The sequence below is a fragment of the Neomonachus schauinslandi genome, chromosome 10, assembly GCF_002201575.2.
Source record: "Neomonachus schauinslandi chromosome 10, ASM220157v2, whole genome shotgun sequence".
Taxonomy (NCBI): Eukaryota; Metazoa; Chordata; class Mammalia; order Carnivora; family Phocidae; genus Neomonachus; species Neomonachus schauinslandi.
In genome coordinates, this window is record NC_058412.1 from 73,403,737 (window position 1) to 73,425,275 (window position 21,539).

Here is a 21,539-nt window from a genome sequence, read left to right on the forward strand (position 1 = left end):
AGCAGAGAAGACTGTCTGCTCTTACTCTTTCTCCACATCTCTGTATGAGGTGTGCAGAGGAGAGGAAAGGTGGAGATGAACCAGTTGACTGCAGTGGCTTGTCAGGGTTTTTGTTAATACAGGGAGAGAAGTTTCCTATTTCCTCAGTAATAGTAAAAATTCCTAGTGGGAATGAGTCAAAGGAGGAGAATCGACCAGGTTTAAATGTGTTTTTATAAGTATCATACTACCGAAATTTGTTTCAGTTTTATAAACTGTCACTGGAAAGCTGTCCTGCCATATCTTCTCATTTCCCTTCTTTTTAGCTTTTACTTGGCTCTTGACTGCCTGACTCAGTGGTTAGAAAAGGATGATATCTAGACCAGAATTATTGATCTGGTATCTGTAGTTTTGGTCTCTTACATAACTGCAGATGAACTGATTTAGGTATTTTATAGGAGGATTGGGTTGACATATACATAGATCTGGAGGACTTATACTAGCAGAGTCCTCTTTTGATGGGTCAGTACCTTTTTATACTTGGGCATCACTTAAAAAAAGAATCTCATTTGGTAATAGCTTAAGTTTTTTGCTAACGTTGTTTCCATATAATGTGTTTCTTTACTGAACAGGTGCCAAAATAGGTATATTTGTATCCAATCATCTCTAGCAAAGGTGTCCTCAAAAAAAGTAAATGAGAAAGATGTTGATAAGTTTCTGCTCTACCAGAATTTTTCGTGCAACATAAGAAACATCCAACATCATCAGGTAAATAAAGAAACTGCTTATCCATGCTGATAGTAATAATAATGATGATACTTTGGATTTGCCTACAACTTTACTTATTAAGGAATTAAAGAATTTTAAGGCAACCATTTTCTTTTTTCCATATAAATTCTTATAATATTGTCATATCTTTCGCATTTCACAAATGTGGAACTCAAGACCCAGAAAAGTTAGTAAAACTGAGATTTATTAGCAGAACTGACCGTATACCACTTCAGATATCTTGAGGTTTTGGCTGGTGATCTTTCATATTAGATTTTGCTTTTCACTGTGCTTGGTTTAGAGCTCAATACTTTTCCGTGTGACATACAGATTAGAGATAATCTGATTTAAAGTGTGAGATCTCACTTAGTTGTGTAAATTATAGTTCTTATATTTCTGTCCTTTAATATCATTTTTCAGTTTACTAATTTTTTTCCTAATTGTTATATCTACAATGTGGAAAGTGGCTTTTATGTCATATGGGGGGAAAAAAGATGATTCACAAACTGAAAATAAAATAATACTGGCTTTACATTTACCTATGTAGCTACTTTTACCAGTGTTCTTTATTTCTTTGTATGCTTTTGAGTTACTGTCTAGTGTCCTTTCATTTCTGCCTGAAGGACTTCCTGTAACATTTCATGTAGGGCTGGTCTACTAGAGAGAAACTCCCTCAGTTTTTGTTTATTTGTAAGGTCTTAATTTGTTTTTTTAAATTTATTTTTAATTGCGGTAAAATATATGTAACATATGTATTTAACTTATAATTTTACCATCCTAACCATTTTTAAGTGCACAGTTCAGTAATGTTAAGTATATTTAAATTGTTGTGCAACCAATCTCCAGAACTTTTTCTGGGTATAGAATTCTAGGCTGACAGTTTTTTCTTTCAGCTCTGAATTTATCATCCCACTGTCTTCTGGCCTCCATGGTTTTGATGAAGAATCAGCTGTTAGTCTTACCGAGTCCTTAACACATGATGAATTACTTCTCTTCTTCCAGGATTCTCTGGCTTTAGGTTTTAACAGTTTGATTATAATGTGTCTCACTGTGGATCTCCTTGAGTTTATCTTTCTTGGGGTTCATTCTGATTCTTGGATGTGTTGATTATTTTTCATCAAAACTGAGAAATTTGGGTCATTATTTCTTCAAATATTCTTTCTGCCTCTTTCTCCTCTCCTGGGTCTCCTGTTACATGTATGTTGGTATACTTGATAATGTCTCACAGGGTTCTTAGGCTCTGTTTATTTCTTTTTTTTTTTTTCCCCTTTTTCTTCTCAGACTGTATAATCTCAATTGACCAGTCTTCAAGTTTGCTGATTCTTTCTTCTGCTTGCTCAAATTAACTCTTGAACCCTTTCAGTAAATTTTTCATTTCAGTCATTGTAGTTCTCAGCTCAGAATTTCCGTTTGGTTTCTTTTTGTAATTTTCAACTCTTTATTGATATTCTGTTTTTGTTGAGACCACGTTCTCCTGATTTTTTTTAGGTCTCTGTCCGTGATTTCCTTTAACTCTGAGCATATTTAAGACAGTTGATTTAAAGTGGTCTGGTAAGACCAATGTCTGAGTTTCTTCAGAGATAGTTTCTGTTGGTTTCTTTTTTCCTGTAAATGGGTGATACTTTCTTATTTCTTTGCATGCCTTGTAATTTTATCTTAAAAACTTGACATTTTGAATATTATAAATTGGCAACACTGAAAATCAGATCCTCCTCCTCAGTATTTGTTGTTGCTGCTGTTGGGGATTTTATTGTTTGTTTAGTGCCTTCTATTTTTTAGAAACTATTTTTTAAATGTCTGTATTCTTTGTCATGTGTGACCACTGAAATCTCTTCCATTAGCTTAGTGGACCGCTAGTTATTTGACAGATTTTCTTAATGCCTAGATAGCCAAAACAAAAAGCATATTCTCCTAGTTCTTGCAGATTGACTGTTAGGGGTACTCCTTCAACATTAGCATAGCAAGGCTATTTACAGTTCTGTCCTTAGCCTTCACTTCCTTTTTGCATGGAGCCCAAAGGTTAGTCAAAGGTGAAAGCTTAAGGTCTTTTCAGAGCATGTGTCTAGTCCCAAGCATGCATACAGACTCCAAGATTCTCTAATCTATGCAGGAACTTTAAAAAACCCCCTTCTCCTCAAGTATCTAGTATTCAAGCGTCTTTTTCATCCAGGTTTTTGTGGTCTGTTTGTCGGTTACCCTGACTGTAATCCCTCATCACCTACTTTTATCCCTTACCCCTCAACACTGCGACTAATTTATTTGCCTTTAAATACTTTTGACAAATGCCACCCAGAGAATGGCTTCTGTCCTGGGGAAACTCTGAGACAGGCAAAACAAAGGCAAGCCCTTGAGTCCCTCCTTCACAGAGCCATCAGACAGATCAAAACACACAATTACAAATTTTTGAGAGTAAGGTCCATGTTGCTCCCTCTGGCACTAGCAACCTGTGCTAGGAATGTAGGCTGTTATCTTCATGGCCACTGCTCATCTGAAGAGCAGAGGATGGCAAATGAGTAAGTTAAAAGTGCTCTTTTACCAAAACTCTGTGGCTCCTTTTTTCTTTAAATGTTCCTCTGGTTGTTGTAAGCTTTTTATTAGGGTCCAGAGTTCTAAAAAAGTTGATTCTGACAGCTTCGGCCAGTTTGTTACTGTTGTAGAGGGATGGACTTTTGGAGTTCCCTTCTCTATTGTGTTGGTGATGTCACACCTAACAGCAACTTTAAAGAGTGCTAATAGTCCTTGCTCTATTCCAAAACCAGAATGTGGCTTTAACATTATAAACTGTCCTTCTTTATCTTGTTTAATGGTTTTTAGCTTAAAGTCTACTTTGGTGTCAGGATTGTACCTGTATTTTCTTAATGGAAATTGATTTCTCCCTTGTTTTAATCTTAGCCCTACAGTTATATGAAATGCTTGCCCTTAGTCGTTTTGCCAGAACTTTCCAACCTTTTGTTGTAATGAAGCTTATTGTCTAGTCCAGTAGGGAGTTGGCCAAGCTTTGCTGTAGAGGACCAGAGAATAAATGTCTTGATTTTCTGAGCCAGGTAGCTTTTGCTGCAGTTACACAACTGCCATTGCAGCTGACAGTAGTCACAGATAATATAGAAACAAGGGAGCACGGTTGTGTTTTAATAAAATCCTATTTATGCAAACAGATGTTTGACTGGATTTGTCCCATGGACCATAGTTTACTGATCCCTGCTCTTCTATATTTCTTAAGGAGGGTGTATATGTACAGTATTCTCTGAGTTCTAATACATTCACAGTTGTTTCCAATGGGCCTGATACATGGACAGCTTAGATCAGTATATTATTTTTTGTTTTTACTTTCTTTCCTTAACTTTCTTAAATATGTTGCTCTGTTGTTGCCTTGCTTTGTATGTTGCTTCAGAGAAATCAGATGGCAATTTAGTTCTGTTCCCTAGAAATGGCAAAGATGTGGGTCTGTATTGTTTTTGTCTCTTTTATTAAGGTTTTATAGGAAGATGAGGGGGAGATTTGGAATCAAGAGATTGCCAGTGTTCTCCAAGCTTGGAAGTCCTCAGTATAACATTTTTAAAATTAATTTTTCCTTCCATCTGCATTTTACTGTTAAAAGATAATAAAAAGAATTAGAGTGCATTACCTTTCATGTGATATTTTCCACCATTACAACTCTTAATTTTTTAACTTATGGTGATATACAGACATGCAAAGGTGTTTGTTTGCTTTAAGGTAACATGGAGAGTCATCACTTACTCCACAAATTTTTCTTGGACACTTGTTATATATTGGTTCCTACTTGGGGTGTGAAGGTGACATGGCCTTTGCTCTTGTTAGTTGTAAGAGTCATTTATCTGTTCTAGATCTAATTCTTTTATGTGACAAATGATTTGCAAAACTTTTCTCCCATGCTATATGTTTTCTTTTTACATTCTTTTTTTTTTTTTTTTTTTAAAGATTTTATTTATTTATTTGACAGCGAGAGACACAGAGAGAGAGACACAAGTAGGGGGAGTGGGAGAGGGAGAAGCAGGCTTCCTGCCGAGCAGGGAGCCCGATGTGGGGCTTGATCCCAGGACCCTGTGATCATGACCTGAGCCGTAGGCAGACGCTTAACGACTGAGCCACCCAGGCGCCCCTTCTTTTTACATTCTTAATGGTATCCTTTGATGTGTAATTTTATTGAAGTCTAATCTATTTATTTTTTCTTTTGTTGATTGTGCATGTAGTGTTACGTGTAAGGTCTTACCTAACTCATGGTCATGAAGATTTTCTCTTATATTTTCTTCTAAGAGTTTTATAGCTTTACTTCTTATGTTAAGGTCTTTGACCAATTTTGAATCGTTTTTGTGTATGAAAATGTAAAGGAGTCCAGATTCATTCATTTGAACATAGCTATCCAGTCATCCCAGCATTGCTTGTTGAAAAGACTGTATTTTTCCCAATGAATTGTCTTGGCATCCTTGTTGAAAATCAGTTGATTGTAGGTGTATGGACTTATTTCTGAACACACAGTTGTGATTACTGTAGCTTTGTAATAAGTTTTGAAATCCGAAGGTAGGACTCCTTCAACTTTTTTCTTCTTTTTCAAGATTGACTCTGGGTCCCTTGAATTTCTGTATGACTCTTAGAATTTGTCAATTTCTGCAAAGAAACTAGCTGGGATTTGATAGGAGTGCATTGAATCTGTAAATCAATTGGGGTTAGTATTGCCATTTTAGCAACATTAAATTTTCTGGAACATGAGATATTTTTCCATTTTTTCAATTTCTTTTAGCAATGTTTTGTAGTTTTCAGAGTAAGCATTTTGCACTTCCTTTGTTACATTTATTCCTGAGTATTTTATTCCTTTTGGTGCTATGGTAAATGAGTTTTTTTTTTTTTAATTTATTTTCAGAATGCTTATTGCTAATGTGTAAAAATTTATTATCCTGCAATCCTGCCGAACTCTTTATTAGTTCTAATAGTTTTATAGTGAATTCCTTAGGGTTCTCCATATATAAGGTCATGTTATATGCAAATAGAGATAGTTTTCTTTCTTTTCAATCTAGATGTCTTCTATTTCTTTTTCTTGTTTAATTGCCCTGGCTAGAACCTCCAGTACGATGTTGAATAGAAGTGGCAAGAGGAGACCCTGGTAATTTTAGAGGGAAAGTATCCAGTCTTTGACCATTAAATATGATACTATCTGTGGGGTTTTTGTATGTGATCTTTATCACATTAAAGAAGTTGGTTTCTGTTCCTAGTTTGTTGAGTGTTTTTGTTGTGAACAAACCTGGAATTTTGTCCAATATTCTTTCTGCATCTATTGTGTAAGAAGAAGATTGTGTAATTTTTGTTTTTTATTTTATTGGTATGATGTATCATGTTAATTGATTTTTGGGTGTTAAACCAACCTTGCATTCCTGGGATAAATCCCTCTTGATCCTAGTGTGTAATCCTCTTTATATATTTATGGATTTGGTTTACTTTTTCTATTGAGGATTTTTATATCTGTATTCATAAGAGAGAATGGTCTTTATTTTATTTTTATTTTTTGCAATGTTCTTGTCTGGTTTGGGTATCAGGGTAAATAGAGTTGGGAAGTTTTTTCTTCTTTTGTATATTTTGGAAGAGTTTGTGAAGAATTGGTGTTAATTCTTTAAATGGTTGGAAGAATTCTGTGGTGAAGCCATCTGGGCCTGGACATTTTCTTATGGGAAAATTTTAAATTACTAATTTAGTCTTCTTTACTTATTGTAGATCTTTTCAGATTTTCTGTTTCTATTTTCTGCTTTGGCAGTCTGTCTTTTTAAGAATTTTTCCATTTTATTTAAGTGGTATAATTTGACGTATGTTGTTTATAGTATTCTTATGATCCCTTTTATTTCTATAACTTCCATAGTAATGGCCCCTCTTATTTTTGATTTTGGTAATTGGAATGCTTCCTCCTTTTTTCTTGGTTTAGTGAAAGGCGTTTCAATTTTGTGATATTTTCAAAGAAGATTTTTGGTTTTGTTAACACTATTTTCTGTTGTTTTTCTATTCTCAATTTTTCCTCTGTTCTTTATTATTTACTTTATTCTACTTGTTTGGGTTTGTTTGCTTTTCTTTAAAGGAGTGTTTTTGGTTTTTTTTTTTTAAAGATTTTTTATTTATTTGACAGAGAGACATAGCGAGAGAGGGAACACAAGCAGGGGGAGTGGGAGAGTGAGAAGCAGGCTTCCCGCTGAGCAGGGAGCCCGATGCGGGGACTCGATCCCAGGACCCTGGGATCATGACCTGAGCCGAAGGCAGACGCTTAACGACTGAGCCACCCAGGCGCCCCTAAAGGAGTGTTTTTAATGTATTTTAAGATATTTGCTTAAGAGATAGACAGCTTGATCTGAGTTTAAATTTTTCCTTCACTTGTTGTCTTTGTTATTTGGGATAAATTAATCTTAAAAAATTATTATATAAAGTGAAGATAATACATATCCTCCTGTTAGCTTGGAAAATTAAATAAGTATTTAAAGGGCTGAGATAGACCTGACAATTAGTAAATGCCCAATAAATGATAACAGTTAGTAGTATTATTCCACTTGGGAATTTGCATGCATCTTTATCTTAGCAATATGTTTTCACAAATATAAAGAGAAAATTTCCTAACTCCAGATGATCAAAAATTTCAGTTAGTCAAATCTGAAATAATCTCGCCAAAATCTCTTCCTGTGAATGTCATAGGCTTTGTACCTGTATTTTATTTTAAAAAAAGCTTTTTTGAAAGAAGTATAAAGAAATGATTATTTTTAAATACATTTTTGGTAAATAAGTTAATAAAAAATTGATCTAGCTCTTGGCTGGATAACCGCTCTATTTATTTCACCAGTGTTGACTGGTTAAATTAACCATTTACCTATTTAGTGTATCATCAGTCTTTGCTATATATGTTTGCATTCAGATTCTGGCAATTAACCGTGGAGAAAATTTGAAGATATTGACTGTCAAAGTCAACATTTCTGATGGAGTAAAGAATGAATTCTGCAGGTGGTGCATCCAAAACAGGTCTGTTTATAGATTTTTACAGAATTTTCTGTCTTCCATTTCTAAAATACCATACTGAGACCTATACTTACTGATATGGGAAAATGTCCATTCTATTAAACAAACAAACATTGACAATGGATATGTGTCATTTTATGTCAAAAAGAAGTAGAAATGTTGTGTATGTTTACATAGGAAACAGGATATATTAAATATTAAAATAAATTATTGATAGTGATTACCTCTGGGGAGAAAGACTTTTACTTTAATACTTTTTTGGACCATTCGAATCTTATACAGTGTTTTCTCTTATGAGAAGCTAAATTAACAAAAACATAGTGTATATGGCATATCTGTATCACTAAGGATACAGATCATTAAGGATAATTGAAACAAGAATATAATTTATCGGATATTACAATATAAGTCTCTAAACATAGTATATGCAATTTACTTAAAATGTTTTGCACACTAAGGATGATTGAAACAAACATTAAGTTTATTGGATATTTCAGAGAATTGTCTAAACTTATGTAACTTTTCATTATCCTTTTTCATTTGTTAAGGGAACCTTTTAAAATAACACCACATATTTGTATAGAACTTCTAACTTAGTTTTAGCTTTTCAGAGTGTATTTGATCCTTACAACAGTCTGTTCGGTTGGTAGAGCAGATTTGTAGCTGCCATTTGACCAATGAGAAAACTGATGCAAAGGTAAAAAAGCTTGCCTAGCGGTTAGGACATGTAGATTTGGGTCATGCTCCTCACAAGCTACTTCTGCGTAACCTTAAGTTTGGGAGATTGCTGGGAAAGCTATTTGAAGAGTTGGATGAATTTTTCTTTGAGAGGAACAAGTGCTATATACTTTGAAAGTTAACACTCTCATTCAATATCGTTCTTTGATCAATTGATTGGAAACTGGTTTGCCAAAACCCAATTCCATGAAGGATTAGCTTGCTTAATGACCAAATAATGCTAACCAAGGACCCATCAAGTGAAACAACTATCTCAATGTTAATCAGTAGGTAAATTGTGTAAGCCAATTATGTTATATCCATTCAGTGGAATTCTGTGCAGCCATCTTAAAAAAGGTGAGATAGAGCTAAAATTGAGATATAAACATGTCTTATTAGGTTAAAAAGACAGCTTACAATTAGTATTTATAGTATGGTCTCGTTAGTGTCAAAAAATAGGTCTTTGTATGTGTAAGAAAATTTTTGAAAAAACACAGATGATCTATTCCATAGCTCTAGTCTGAGATTTTAAACTTTTTTTTTTTTTTAAGATTTTATTTATTTGCGAGAGAGAGAATGAAAGACAGAGAACATGAGAGGGAGGAGGGTCAGAGGGAGAAGCAGACCCCCTGCTGAGCAGGGAGCCCGATGTGGGACTCGATCCTGGGACTCCAGGATCATGACCTGAGCCGAAGGCAGTCGCTTAACCAACTGAGCCACCCAGGCGCCCGAGATTTTAATTTTCTGTTGTATACTGTCCTTTAGAGTTTTTTTTAAAATGATGCTTATTTCTTCTGTAAACAAATACATTTCATTAAAAATAAAAAGGAAATAAATACCTAAAAGAAATCATAGATTTAAACAATTGTGTTAAGAAATTAGATAATTTTAATTTAAAATATGATGAAATTCTAAGAGTTTCACAAAAAGAACAAAATCCTAGAAACAGATATATCTGAGTTTGAATTCCAGTTATATTACTTCTTACCCTTGTGAGTATGAGCACATTACTTAATTTCTTTTAGTTTCATTATTGTCAAAATGATGAGTAATACCTTTTTCACAGATTTACGAGAATTAAATTATATTCCATGTAATTGTGTAGCCTTCAGTGGTATCTATTATTACAAAGTAGTGGGATTGTTGTGCAAAACTCTTTTTTATTTATTTATTTATTTTTTTAAAAGATTTTATTTATTTATTTGACAGAGAGATAGAGAGAACAAGTAGGCAGAGAGGCAGGCAGAGGGAGAAGCAGGCTCCCTGCCGAGCAGGGAGCCCGATGCGGGGCTCGATCCCAGGACCCTGGGATCATGACCTGAGCCGAAGGCAACTGCTTAACCAACTGAGCCACCCAGGCGCCCCGCAAAACTCTTTTTTAGAAATGGCTTTTGTAAATAGATCACAGTAAACTGGAAACAACTTCTATCTTATTTTCCTGTGAATGTTCATAATGCTCAGTATCAGAGTCTGTCCTCAATAGCTAACAAGTATTAGTTACATTTTAAACTGTATCTTCATACTAAGTAAATGTTAAGGAATGGTTTCCTTACAGAGATAGTATAGATGGTACAGTGATATAAGTTTCAGTTACTTTCTAGAAGTTTCTCTTCATATAGATAATTGAAGAAACTCTTCTATGGGAACTAAAGAACTGAAACAAGAGCCAGCTAAAATACTTCTCTGGAAACCAAAGAACCATTCTCAAGGAATTGTTTTCATTTTTTAAACACATGTGAATGACTAGAGATACTCAAATCTTTTCTTCTTCCTCTTTTTTTGTTTTACTCTCTTTGTCCCTACTTCTTCCACCTTCCACCTCTCTCGTGTATTCATCTATTCAGGTTATATGCTAGATGCTGGGGATTCACCTATAAACCAGACAAATATGCTCTTTGTCCTTGGTGACAATGTAGTTTAATGGAGAAGACCCTGAGCAAATGGTTAAGAGTATGCTGAGGTTATAAAGGAGAAGTGCAGTGTTTCATGAGCTTGTAACAGGGAACCCTAATGTAGTCTGGGTTGTGTGTATATGTAGGTCAGAGACAAAAAGAGAGGAACAGGAAGCAACAAGAAATGAGGATTGATTTGTAGGCATGGGCCACATCATACCTAATTTTCTAGACAGGGTAAGGATTTTATTCTTAAGGATAATGAAAAGCCAATAAAGAGTTTAAACAGATGATTCTCATGATTGGTTTGCATTTTAAGATCACTCTGGCTTCAATATAGGGAATTATTTAGAAGGAACCCAGAGTAGATGTTGGCGCAAGAGATAAGGTTTGTGGAAAACTATTGAGGCTTACAGAGGGATTGGGTAAGCAATGTTAAGGATTTCTGTGTTTTTCCTACTAGCAATGGGGAAACCTAAGTTTGGTCTTTTTTTTTTTTTTTAAGATTTTATTTGACAGAGAGAGACACAGCGAGAGAGGGAACACAAGCAGGGGGAGTGGGAGAGGGAGAAGCAGGATCCCCGCTGAGCGGGAGCCCGATGCGGGGCTTGATCCCAGGACCCTGAGATCATGACCTGAGCCGAAGGCAGATGCTTAACGACTGAGCCACCCAGGCGCCCCCTAAGTTTGGTCTTAAAGGGAATGACCCCCAGCAGATATCCAATACATATATTTAAAAAATCACTCCATTGGGGCCTTCCTGCCTCTAAGGATTATCTTCCTGGTATATTGTCCCATGACCCAGGACTGTGTTCTCTCCTAACTTGCCAAGCTCCATAGCATGCTGTAAAGACCTTTAATGATCTGGCCACTGCCATATTTTCTAGCCCCATCTACCGCCCACCTGATCCTGACAGTTATACTCTAGCAGTACTAATCTACTTGAAAGGACTCATCATGTTCTTTCACGCCTCTATGCTTTTACATGTGCTGTGGTTTCTTTTTTTTCTGGGTCTTGTTTGATAAAGCACAATTCCTTTTTTAAAACCCATCTCAAATGTTTCTTCTGGGATATCTTTCATGACATTGGGCTCTCCAAATTAATAATAATAACAGCAACAACAGTAACAACATAGTATTAATTGTAATATTAATAATGTGTGTCTAATTCATGTCCGACTCCTCCCTAGCCCTCATGCCCTCAGGTAAAGGTGACAATAGGGAGTAACAGGGATTTGAGTGGAAGGATATATGTCCTGAAAGCACTTTCATTCAAATTAAAAAACAAAACTGTATTCTACTCAGATGATAACATTCTATGGAAAGGATTCAATTAGTTGTTATTATGAAACCGTTGGTGTATCACATTATAGATGCTTAAAGATTTGTCCACTGAAATTTAGTTTATTTCCTACCCGAGAGATGTAAGAGAGATGACAGTGTCCCTGGGCTATATTAATAGTTTATTTTATTATGATTTATAAAATAGATATTTTATTAATGGTTTCTACTCAAGAGTCATTGAAGGGCAAAGGCAGAGATGCTATAGATGGATGGAAACATGGAAGGGGTTGGGCTGAATTTATCCTTTTTAGCTTGTGTTTTTCTCTTACTGTTTTTTATCCAGTGCCCACTACCATTTAGTTCTCTGACATTTATATCCATCAGCATGTATGCAGATGCACTGTGTGGTAGAGCACTGCAGCCTGAGGAGTAGAGTGAGTTCTACTAAGGAATGGCAAGAGGCAAGGGTTAAAACAGAGTTTCTCCTTTGCTCAGTTTGCTTTAACTCTCAGGAAGAGATAAAGGAATGGACAAAGAAGGATACATGTTTGTCTTAGCTTTGCTGCCATAACAAAATACCATAGACTGAGTGGCTTAAACAACAGAAATTTATTTTCTCCTAGTTCTGGAGGATGTAAAGTCCAAGATCAAGGTACAGGCTGATTTGGTTCCTGGTGAGAACCCTCTTCTTGGCTTGTAGACTGCTGCCTTCTCTCTATGCCCTCACCTGGCTGGGAGAGAGAGGGATAGAGAGAGGGCAGGCTCTCTGATAATCTTTTCTTCTAAGGGCATTAATCCCATTATGATGCTCTACCCTCATGATACATCTAATCCTAATTATCTCCCAAAGGCCCCATCTCTAAGTATAATCTCATTGGGGGTTAGGGCTTCAACGTATTAATTTTAGGGAATATAATTTAGTTCACAGAAGTGTATTAGTCATTTTCTGGTGACTTTCTTATATCTTAAGATTTTCACCATTATTAATAATGCTCTGGAGACTCTTCCCAGAATAAGAAAGGTTTTTCCTCAAGTTTTATATGTGACCGTGGTTACCAGATTTTTAAAAATAAGAACTCCAGATGTCATAGTAATAATTTCCAGACATCACAGTCTTTCCTCACAGATTATGTTACTTTGGCTTCAGTAAAGTTTTTCCCCCTTTTCTGTTCCACTTCCTCTCCCCTCTTCCAGGAACCCTTTTATGCTCTTGTTATTGCTACATCGGTTTTAGTGTAGGCTTTTCTTTTTTGCAGGTGGAGACCACGTGGCTTTGCAAGGCCAGAGTTAATGAAGATCTTACACAATTCACTTGATGATTCTTTTAAACGCCTTATTTATCCTCTCCTCTGTAGAGAGTTCAGGTATGTATCTTGTCTTATTTAATTTTATGTACTGTTTATTATTATTTATGCTAATAGACCTATTAAAGCATGAAGTAAGTATTTGTTGATCTACTAACCCATCCGGAGACTGAGTCAGGATCACAAAGCGATTATAGTTAAGCGTAGATTTCAATCTGTAGAGGCATTCATATGCGTAGACCACAAAACAGAGGTCTTAATTATAATGTACTTTTCAAATCTTGACCAGTTAATGTGTACCCCTTCCAGTCCTACAAAACCAGTTTTGCAATTTGACAGCCAAGACAAACAAATGTTTTTATTGATGAGAGATTTAGCTTGGGATAATAAACTAAGAAGTTAATGGAGAATTTAGTTGGAAACAGTTTTTGGAGGTAAGAGAACCAAAAACAGCATAAGAAATTCATCATGTGCTCAGTGGGGCACATGATGAATTTATTACTATGAATTTATTACTATGAAGAGAGAAAGCTAATATATCTTTTTAATTCTAAATGGGAGTTATTTAGGTGAATAATTATCAGCAGTGATGAGCACATATTAGAGGAGATGATTAAAGTGACCATCTAAATGAACTCGTGGAAGGACTAAGAGTTACAAAGAAGAACTGCAAAAGAGCTGAGGTGCAGATTGTGGGTTTTTGTAGGGGAAGAGATGGAAAGACATTTGAGGAGGCAAAAACCCTCTTTCCTGCTTATCTCTAGCCTTTGTCTTTGTAGTCAATCTTCAAATCAGCCATTCCCTCATATATTCCTTCCTACGTGTTCTAGACTTTCTTCATTCTCTCTTATTTATGGATTTCAGCAAGCGTTAGTTGAAAACTGTAGATTTCTAGCCATCTCTTCAAGCTCACTGTAGTTGATAGCAGCCTTTATAATGTTTGCCTGTTTTTCTTTTACTGGACTTGGCCATTGACTTTGGAGGTGTTGACAACAGGGACTGAGGGGGTACTACTAAAAAAGACACATAGCTTTTTTGACCAGCTTCTTTGTATCAAAGTCATTCATTCTCTTGATTCATCCTTCATAGCTCAGTTGTCCCTTAACAATATTGTTTCTTTTCGAATCCTATTTCAAGTCTGTGCGAGGTTACATCTCTTGCTTTTGAGTGCTGGGGCATAAAATTTAAAAACAAGGGGTTTTGTTCATAAGGAAAAAGAGAAAGTTACCTTATTCAAAATTTCATTTCCTCTTGTTTTTCTTTATCTTGGTTTTTCATGTTGCATATAATGTCCAGTAGTGCGTTTGACATTTTTGCATACATTTGAATTGAGTAGCTTCACTGCCTATGGGGTGATTTCATTGAGATTTACTGTAAGCGATTTGGTGTGGGATTGTTTAATGTATAATCCTTCTCTGACTTCTTTTAGCAGTGGGCAAACGAGCACTTTTCTTTTCTTTTTCTAAAATGCCTGTGGTTAAAAAAATATATCTTATTTTAGTCTGTAAGTTGGTTTGCAGACATTGTCTGCAGATGTGTCTCTTGATAGAAATACTTGTAATTACCCGAACAGCAATTGAGGGAGAAAACTCCCAATTGAATTTTCTTTAAAGAAAATTACTTCAATTCTCTAATTAAAAAGAAATTTGTCCTAATGTAGAAAAATGGAAAGAATCAGTAAAACACTAAGGAAAAAAACCCACAAAATTTTACTTCCTAGAGATAATCACTGTTAACCAGATTTTTCTCCATTCATGTGTGAGTATTTAAAACAATCATACGGACTATATTATTTTGCAGACATTTGATTCAGTTGACTATATACTATGCAGTCTACTTTGGATTTCTTATTTCTGTAACTATCAAGATGATTCATCCCTGTGTTGTTTTTCACACCTACCTCTTTCATCAATTCTACATTGTCAGTTAACCAAGTGCTGCCCGTTTTCCCTTCCTTTATTATACCTTGAATTTTGCCGCTTCTTGATCTCTGTGGTTACTGTTTTAGTTAAGGATATGATAATTTCTTGTCTGGATTACTGTTCTAGGGTCATAGATGATCCCTGTCTTTGTTTTGCCATACTACACATTTCATATTGCCATCCTCACACTCCCATCTGGTTATATCATGCTCTTCTACTTAAAATTCTCCAGTGGCTCTTCTTTGTCTCTAGGATTAAATCCAAGCTCTTTAGAAGATCATGCATAGCCTTTTGTGGTCTGATTTCATCTTGGCTCTACAGCTTTGTGTTTTGGTATTTCTTTTTACTTTAGCATATGAAATTACTTGCTTTTTCTATAATGAGTCATGAGTCTACGTATGGCATTGCCTGCAACATTTTCTTTATGCCTTCATTCTATTCTCCCTGCCTTTGTTTGCTTAACTCTAATACTTATTCTTCTTGATTCACCTAAGAAGGCATCTGTTTTAGAAAGTTTTGCAGTTTAGGTGTCCGTCCCATATGTTCTCATTAGCAGAGCACTTATCATTGTTTATACTTATCTGATTATTTTCTGTTTTTTGCACTGTACAGTCGTATTCAGAGCAGGGATCTTGTTTTTTTCAGCTTTGTATCTTACACCGATCATGGTACTTTATAGAAGACTGACAAGAAACATTCGCTTTATAAATAAAGTTAAAAGTGAAGATTTAGAAATACCTATTGGGGGCGCCTAGGTGGCTCAGTTGGTTGAGCGACTGCCTTCGGCTCAGGTCATGATCCTGGAGTCCCGGGATCGAGTTCCGCATCGGGCTCCCTGCTCAGCGGGAGTCTGCTTCTCCCTCTGGCCCTCCCCCCCTCTCATGTGCTCTCTCACTCTCTCTCATTCTCTCTCTCAAATAAATAAATAAAATCTTTAAAAAAAAAAAAAAGAAATACCTATCGTGATACTTTTCATGTTGCTTGGCTGAAGGCGGGAGAATGACAGTGAAAAGAAGATGAGAGAAAGCCTTCAGAAACTGACTCGACAGAAAAGCAGACACTAGTTAGCTTCAGATATGTAGATAATTCTACCTCAGCACTGATAAGAAATGTACTTTGAATGGTTTTTGTACTGGCAGTTTTCTTGTGGCCATGGCATGAATGTCTTTACCTGTTCTAATGGAGAAGACATACTTTTTATGTCTTCTTATAAATTTCATAAGAATTTCAGGAGATAATATGTTAAGAGCTTTTGTTAAGAAGATGAATGGTGTTAAGGGGCACCTGACTGGCTCAGTCAGAAAAGTGTGTGACTCTTGATCTCTGGGTCGTGTTTTCGAGCCCCACATTGTGTGTAGTGATTACTTAAATAAATAAATATTAAAAAAAAAAGAAAGAAAATGAATGGTGTTAAAACTTAGTTTCTAAATGCCTTTAAGTTCATTCTAGGCATATATTTTTATCCTAGAAAAAGTTTTAAAATTAGACTTTTAATAACTTCTCTGGAGAAAACCTGGGAAATTATGTGCATGAAGCATGGTTCTGGACTGATTACTAATATCCTTGGTCATGTCACATCTCTGTGAGAATGACAAGGTGGGGGCTAAATGTGGGGAACTGAACAGAGTGAGAAGATGACGTTGAGATTTGTATAGGTAAAAGTGTAAAAACTAAGTACTGATGGAAGAGACTACTTAGGATTCGATAGTTTATCACTAATTTTGTGTTTGTATTTTTAATCAGCTGATAAACTTTAACTTGACTTCCTATATGATGTCTAGGTCTTTATATACTGTTTCTTTCACATACACAGATATTTATATCTTATATTAAAGATAAAGTAAAGATACACAGATATGAATATCTTATATTAAAATCTATAATATAGATTTTGTATATAAAGAGTTGATAGAGAAAGAATGTAGGTATGACAAACTCCTCAGATTTGCTTCAGAATTGTTTATGGTTTCATATATTACTGCAATTAGCAAAAATAGGCTCAGTATAATTTTATATATGGTGTTTTCTCCTTTATTTTGTTATAATAATTCCTCCTGTGAGGAATAGGTGTATGGAATGAATTCTGTTCTTTTTCAGGAAGAAACTTTAGGTGAATAAAAAACTAAATTCTTTCTCTTTTTCCTTTTATTTTTTGGTTTCTAAAGAGCCAAACTAACATCAGATGCAGAGAAGGAATCAGTAATGATGTTTGGACGGAACCTTCGTCAGCTCCTTTTAACAAGCCCTGTTCCAGGGCGCACCATGATGGGAGTGGATCCTGGTTACAAACATGGTTGCAAATTGGCTATAATTTCTCCTACCAGTAAGGACATCTTTCAGTTCTTCAATTAAAAGTTGTTTCGTTGGTCATAAGTTTCACATCATACATATTGTGAGGATTTGAAATAATGTTAATTTTCAAGGCTTAGAAAATGGTTTTCTCACATACAGCAATGTGGAAGCCAGAAAACCAAACTTCATATTTGTCTTATTTGTTGATCAAAAATCTCAACATATTACTATCATTTATGCCCTTCCCTGTGTCACTGTGGAGATGTTGAAGATTAACCAAGCTCAAGTTTTACTATTCCCCCATTAACTTTTGTTTATTGTAGTGTATTATAAATGATGCATTTTAACTCTGTGTATTTTAAGTACCATTTTTATTGTTTTGCCCATTTTTCCCCCTTATTTACTATCTACCCTTTCTATTGCTTTTCATTTCTTGCTGCATATCTGTGTTTACATTTGAGATCATTTTCTCTCTGCCTGACCCTCTAACCTGTTACATTTAATATGGGGTCAGCTGGTGACAAATTGTGTGAGTTTTTGTCTAAAATGTTTCTGATTTGCCCTCCTTTCTGAAGGATATTTTTGTTGGGCATGGAATTCATGATTGGCAGTTATTTCCACTACTTTAAAGGTGTCATTTCATTTTTTGTTTCTGTTTTTATCCCCCTCTGACTACTACACTTTTTGTAGAGAATGAGAACTCAACCAAAAATCTTATTATTGCTCTTTTGAAGAGCTCTTTTGATGTCTTTTTCCTCGGGCTGCTAAGATTTTCTCTCTTGGTTTTCAGAGGTTTTCTTATGATGTGCTTAGCTCTGTGTATGTGTGTGTATGTGTGTGTGTTGTGCGTTTGTTTTTTTTTGGTTTTTTTAGCATGAATTCTCCTTGGGGTTTTTAGAGCTTCTTGCATTTCTTTCTGGAAATCCAATTACATGTATATTAGACCTTTCAACTTCCTCTTTCTTCTGTTTTTCATTCTTTTATTTTATACTGTGTCTTTATGTTAATTAAGTCTCTATTCTACTGTGTCTGATCTGCAGTTAAAGCTGTCCATTGAGTTCTTTGTTTAAATTATTATGTTTTCAAGTTTTCGAATTTCCATTTGGTACTTATAAAAAATAGATTTCAGTCCTATAATGAACTTCTTCACTTTAAATTTTTTTGAGCTTTTATATTTTTCTTATTTTTACCTTATAGTTCTCTTATTATATTTATATTATTATATTATGCACTATTACTATATATTATTATGTATTACATATATATTACATATATTATATACTATTATATTTATTGTTCTTGTGTTTCTTTTGGTTTAGATTTTTCTTTCTGAAATAACTTTTTTCTTAAATGATTTTATTTATTTGAGAGAGAGAGAGAGAACATGAGAAAGAGAGAGAGCACAAGCAGGGGAGAGAGGCAGAGAGAGAGGGAGAAGCAGGCTCCCCGCAGAGCAGAGAGCCCAATAGGGGACTCAATCCAAGGACTCTGGGATCATGACCTGGGCTGAAGGCAGACGCTTAACTGACTGAGCCACCCAGGTACTCCTGGAATAACTTTTTCATGTCTACTTCAGTTTTGAGTTCTCTCATGCTATTTCTGGGGTTTTCTAATTCTGATTTATGTTATTCTCATTTTCTATGATTTTTTTTAATAGCCCATTCTTTAGGTTACAATTTTTCTCTGCGTTTTGTGGACACATCTTTCTGTAAGGACCTACTAGTCTTTTTTTTAATTTACTGTTTTAAAAAATACTCATTCTATATGGAATTTGACTGTGATCCTTTTCTGTTGCTTAGGTTTATATAAAATTCATTTTCCCCAACTTTTAGGATAGAAGACCAGGTCAGGAAAGGTTTTCTAGCGTTATATTTCTAGAACTATCCCTTCTTTTTCCCCCAAATTATTGGTGTCGGGGGGAAAGCACTGTAGTATCTATATGAATAAAGAGATAGTCTTCTACTTTCTGGAATCTGTTTTCCTGATACTTTCTCTCTTTTACCTGGACTTCTTTTTCCTTTGCCCATGTTATCCTTATCTTGTTCAGTGGGGATATGATTCCCAGCAATTTCTCCTCAGTTGGGGTTTTTGTCTTGAAAAGGATATTCTGCCTGTTAGTTTCAAAAGTTCATAGAGATTAGAATTGTCCAATCCTTCCTGAACTCAGTGGGCAGTCTTTCTACTGACCTATAAATTGTGGTGTGCAGAGGTCTTTCCCACACTACAGGGAAGTACCTTTTGATATTTTTTGGTCCATGAGATACTTCATTGCTTGTCTCTTCTTGCTCCCACAGAAATGCCAATGCATGTAGGTCTTGATAGTTGCATTATTCCCACTTGATCATCTTTTGAGTTTTGTGAATAGTTTGTTACAGATAGCCATGGATTTTTGGTTTTGCTGTCCTAGTTGCTCTGTCTTTTTATTATACTATATATTTTTACAGTAAGTGGGAAGACTACTTTGCCAATGTTTTTTCCTGCATCTGTTGAGATACCATATGTATTTGTATTTGGATATATTATTTGTATTGCTTGCAGGATGACTTCTTAAAAATACTGTATGCACTCCCACATATATATGTCTGTATCTCCATTCTGTTTTGGTAAGACATTTCCAAGAATTTATCCATTTCAACATTTAAATTAACATGAAGTTGTTTATAATAGTCTTTATATCTTTTTAATCTGTGCTGAAGCTCTAGTAATATCCTCTTTTCATTTCTAATATGATTTATTTGTATCTTCTTTTTTTTATTTATCTGTGTCTTCTTTCTTTTTCTTGATTGGTATTGCTAAAAGTATGTGTTTTTCTTAAGTGATTTTTTTTTAAATTTTATTTTATTATGTTGTGTTAATCACCATACATCATTAGTTTTTGATGTAGTGTTCCATGATTCATTGTTTGTGTATAATACCCAGTGCTCCATTCAATACGTGCCCTCTTTAATACCCATCACCAGGCTAACCCATCCCCCCACCCCCTCCCCTCTAGAACCCTCCAGTTTGTTTCTCAGAGTCCATAGTCTCTCATGGTTTGTCTCCCCCTCCGATTTCCCCCCCTTCATTTTTCCCTTCCTACTATCTTCTTCTTTTTTTTTTTTTAATGTATAATGTATTATTTGTTTCAGAGGTACAGGTCTGTGATTCAACAGTCTTACACAATTCACAGTGCTCACCATAGCACATATCCTCCCCAATGTCTATCACCCAGCCACCCCATGCCTCCCACCCCCCACGACTCCAGCCACCCTCAGTTTGTTTCCTGAGATTAAGAATTCCTCATATCAGTGAGATCATATGATACATGTCTTTCTCTGATTGACTTATTTTGCTTAGCATAATACCCTCTAGTTCTATCCACGTCGTTGCAGATGGCAAGATTTCATTTTTATTGATGGCTACATAATATTTCATTCACATTTGCTTTATCCATTCATCTGTTGATGGACATCTTGGCTCTTTCCATAGTTTGGTTATTGTGGACATTGCTGCTATAAACATCGGGGTGCACATACCCCTTCGGATCACTACATTTGTATCTTTGGGGTAAATACCCAGTAGAGCAATTGCTGGGTCATAGGATAGCTCTATTTTCAACTTTCTGAGGAACCTCCGTACTGTTTTCCAGAGTGGCTGCACCTGCTTGCATTCCCACCAACAGTGTAGGAGGGTTCCCCTTTCTCAGCATCCTCGCCAACATCTGTTGTTTCCTGACTTGTTAATTTTAGCCATTCTGACTGGTGTGAGGTGGTATCTCATTGAGGTTTTGATTTGGATTTCCCTGAAGCCAAGTGATGTTGAGCACTTTGTCATGTGTCTCTTGGCCATTTGGTTGTCTTCTTTGGAAAAATGTCTGTTCATGTCTTCTGCCCATTTCTTGATTGGATTATTTGTTCTTTGGGTGTTGAGCTTGATAAGTTCTTTATAGATTTTGGATACTAGCCCTTTATCTGTTATGTCATTTGCAAATATCTTCTCCCATTCTGTCGGTTGTCTTCTGGTTTTGTTGACTGTTTCCTTTGCTGTGCAAAAGCTTTTTATCTTGATGAAGTCCCAATAGTTCATTTTTGCCCTTGCTTCCCTTACCTTTGGCGATGTTTCTAGGAAGAAGTTGCTTAAGTGATTTTTAACGTTAAACTTTACCAATCCTCTCCATTATATATATGTTTTTTTATTTTGTTAATTTCTGCTTTTAACTTCATAATTTCCTTCCTTCTACTTTCTTTGAGATTATTCTGTTGTTCTTTTCATAGCTTCCTAAGTTGGTCACTTAGTTCATTATTTCTGTTCTTGAGGTCTTTACCCTCAAATGTTGAATATATTTTTCACTGAAATATAATATAATATAATATAATATAATATAATATAATATAATATAA

At 35.3% G+C, this 21,539-nt stretch overlaps 1 protein-coding gene across 2 annotated transcripts in view; it reads left to right on the top strand.

The window, feature by feature from the left end:
- Window positions 1–21,539, top strand: part of SRBD1 (S1 RNA binding domain 1) — a 196,640-nt gene that overhangs the window by 36,557 nt on the left and 138,544 nt on the right. For both annotated transcript variants that reach the window (XM_021701193.1, XM_021701195.2), the window contains 4 exons: window positions 612–747; window positions 7,649–7,752; window positions 12,899–13,006; window positions 17,034–17,191. In XM_021701193.1, coding sequence (XP_021556868.1) covers window positions 612–747; window positions 7,649–7,752; window positions 12,899–13,006; window positions 17,034–17,191 — 506 coding nt within the window. The remainder of the gene's footprint in view (window positions 1–611; window positions 748–7,648; window positions 7,753–12,898; window positions 13,007–17,033; window positions 17,192–21,539) is intronic.